General features: G+C 46.3%; 1 protein-coding gene across 1 annotated transcript; it reads left to right on the top strand.

The window, feature by feature from the left end:
- Positions 1-586: 586 nt before the first annotated feature.
- Positions 587-1,294, top strand: LOC135326425 (olfactory receptor 6E1-like; the record flags this gene model as incomplete). Its single annotated transcript, XM_064504312.1, has 1 exon — positions 587-1,294. A coding segment is annotated over one exon (708 nt), but the record flags the coding sequence as incomplete, so codon positions are not given.
- Between the last annotated feature and the right edge of the window lie 1,936 nt (positions 1,295-3,230).

Genomic DNA, 3,230 nt, shown 5'->3' with positions numbered 1-3,230 from the left:
TATAAAGGGATGGTCTGGCATCTGCAGATAACAGTAAGCATTTTTGCTGGGACATTAGTTTGGCTTTTGAAACACAGATGTGATGGATGTTTGCAATAAGTCAAAGTGAACTGGGAATTTCCAAGGCATGGCATGAAGTAGTTCACAATCTCTTTAAAATATTGTGCTCTTGGGAAAGAATCCTTTGTGAGAGATTGGAAAAGGTAGAAAGAAGACAGTAAAATCTCTGAGGACTGTAAATGTGAAACGGAGAAATCAGGGTGCAATGAATGGTTGAGAGGAATATTCTGTCTGTGTTACATAGGAAGCAAGCAAGGGAGCAAAGAAGGAAGGATACAGCCTCCTGTGCAGACTGTGGAATTCTCACACTTGTTTCTTCCTGCTCCCCTCTCAGCAGGATGTACTGAAATTGGGCATGGGACCAGCAAATGAAACTGTAGTTGCTGAGTTCATCCTAGAGGGTTTCTCAGGGCTTCATCAAAGACTACAGCTGTTTCTCTCCCTGCTCCTTCTGCTCATATACCTGACAACTGTGATAGGGAACACAGCAATCATTTTCCTCGTGTGTGTGGATCACCGCCTGCAAACCCCCATGTACTTTTTCATCAGCAATCTGGCATTCCTGGAAATCTGGTTTACATCCTCCACAACTATCAAATTGTTGGTGATTCTGAGCTCTGGCAGGAGAACAATCTCATTAAGCAGCTGCTTTGCCCAGTCCTATTTCTATTTTTCCCTGGGTGGTACAGAGTTCACTCTCCTTGTTGTCATGTCCTTTGACCGCTACCTTGCCATCTGCCAACCTTTGCATTATGCTGCTGTCATGAAGTGGCAGCTCTGCACCCACCTCGTTGTTGCTGCTTGGGTCATAGGCTTCACACTCTCGAGTTCCCGCCTGGTCCTGCTCTCAAAGCTGACTTTCTGTGGCCCAAACAAGATCCACCATTTTTTTTGTGACAACTCTCCCTTGTTCAAACTGTCCTGCTCTGACACCAGCCTGCTTTGGAAAGCAGACTCTCTTTTCATATCATTTGTAGTGCTGGGTTCCTTATGTTTAGTCCTGGTGTCCTACATGTGCATCTTCCATTGTATTCTGCACATGCCATCAGCATCTGGGAGGAAGAAAGCTTTTGCTACATGTTCTTCCCATCTCATCAACTTAGCCATCGGATATGGAAGCTGCATTGTGCTCTATGCACGACCCTCAGAAGATGTTTCCTTGGAGACCAACGGAACCGTAGCTTTGCTGAACACTGTCCTGTACCCATTCTTAAATCCCTTCATCTACAGTCTCAGAAACAAGACTGTGAAACTGGCCTTGAAGGAAGCCATTGGCCGAGCAAAGGTTCGACTTTTCCCCCAGTCATGATGTTTCTCGAGATAGCAATTTTAATTATGTATCATATAATATATCTCACACACACATATATGTAGCTACTAAATACAGGTGCCTCAGGAGATTTATTTTCACATTGGATTGTAGTAGTGAAAGGAAGAAATGTGAATTGTGTGTCTTGGTTAGAGGGGGTTATTATAAACAAAATCTGAAAAGTATTAATAAAATGCTGGAAACATACTTAGGACTGGGGCATAGTCTGCCAGTGGGTGCTGACACAAGGAGGCTTTCATAAGTCACCTCAGGAAATTTAGCTGAAAACTCTGGGGACAATGTCCCAGGACTGTTGAGAAAAGCTCAAAACATCTTCTCTCCCTGAATAACAGAAGATGCTAAGCACAAAAATTAAGCTCCAGCCTGGGTCCTTCTGTGTCGCATTTAAATGCGACAATATCCCGTCCGTCTGAGACGGCACGGAGGCTCCTCCTGCCTCCGGGCCAATGAGCACTGACACCAATATGAGGATGCTACAAATGACGTTTATTGTACGTATGCATTCGCTTATATACCTACAAGCATACTGCTATCTCTGCGTCATATCCTTCCTCTTTCCGTGCCATCGCAAGATCTTCCGATCGCTGTTCCCTACACTTCTGCACTGCAGTGAAGGATGTGGTGGCCCTGGTCTTCCCATCTGGGCCCACAGCTCCACCAGCAATGTGGGTAGGTTAGGGTATGCAGGCAGACAACTAGGCTCTGGCTTGAGGTTGAGCTAACTGACTGAACTGCTTACTACGCACGTACTTGACTACATACATAGTAAAACTGGGACCAGTGAGGAAAAAAATACTTAGAGATGGACTGTTTATTGCAAAGGGGATAAAGCTGGTGAAAGGGAGGGATCAGCTGGATCATGGAAGAAAAAGCATGGGAAAATGGAGGGAGAGGGAATAAAAGGGCCCAGTTTTGTGTAAGCAAGCTGCTGGCAAGTACACTTGCCTGGCCAAGCTGCGTGCCTGGTCACTGCGGTCTGCCTTAGCATCGTATTAAATCCTATTCCTAGCTACTTTCTGGGTGAGCATTCTCTGTTCTGTGTGAGTACATGTGTGGAAGGCTTGCAGCCCTCAAAGCAGCCAGCTGCCAGAGACACCCATGCAAGGGTGCATGTGAGGTCTCCTGCAAGCTTGGAGTCTCATTAGCCGGTGAGCAAAAACAGGAGCAGGCCATTTGCATGGTTCATGTTTATGAGTGCTGCTCGTGTCTCTGTGGTGCCTGTAAAGGTACTGTGCCCCTGGCTGCACTGATGTTTTGGTGGCCCACCATGTCCGTACAGAGTGTGTGTGTGCCTGTTGGAAGCACATGCGCAGCCTCACTGCTGGCAGGACCAGTGAGCAGAGAACCGCAGCAGTCTCCCATCCAGTGGACCAGGGAGGAGGAATCCCCTGGATCCAAAAGTCCACCAGGTTCAGCGTCCTTTAACAGTGCAGGCCTTGGAGGTGCTGCAGCTACTTGACCTTGCTGTCAAGGTCCCTCTTCTCCATTACTTTGTGATCCCCAAAGGGGACAGAGATGACTATAGGCTTAGGCTTTGGGGTTGCAGCATGAAGGACCAGCTTTGGCACACATCTTTCTATTTCCCCACTATTAATCGAAGCAATACGAACACAGAGATTTTATAAGTGTTTGGGTCAGTGATCCCCTAGAGTCAAAGGGAGATTTTTCCTTTTTTTTTTTTGGTCAGACTTATCATCTGCCAACCTTTATTGTAAAAGTGGCTGCGTTTGGACAGGTAGTGCCATATGAACTACCCTCCATTTTAAAACCATCTATAGAAAGTAGCACTACTTGGTTAATCTAAATAGCAGGGTCAATGATCACTGTTTTGCTGCCAGTC

Source organism: Dromaius novaehollandiae, unplaced genomic scaffold, assembly GCF_036370855.1.
Source record: "Dromaius novaehollandiae isolate bDroNov1 unplaced genomic scaffold, bDroNov1.hap1 HAP1_SCAFFOLD_27, whole genome shotgun sequence".
Lineage (NCBI taxonomy): Eukaryota > Metazoa > Chordata > Aves > Casuariiformes > Dromaiidae > Dromaius > Dromaius novaehollandiae.
Note: the sequence above shows the minus strand (reverse complement) of the source record. Positions and strands in the feature narration are given on the sequence as shown.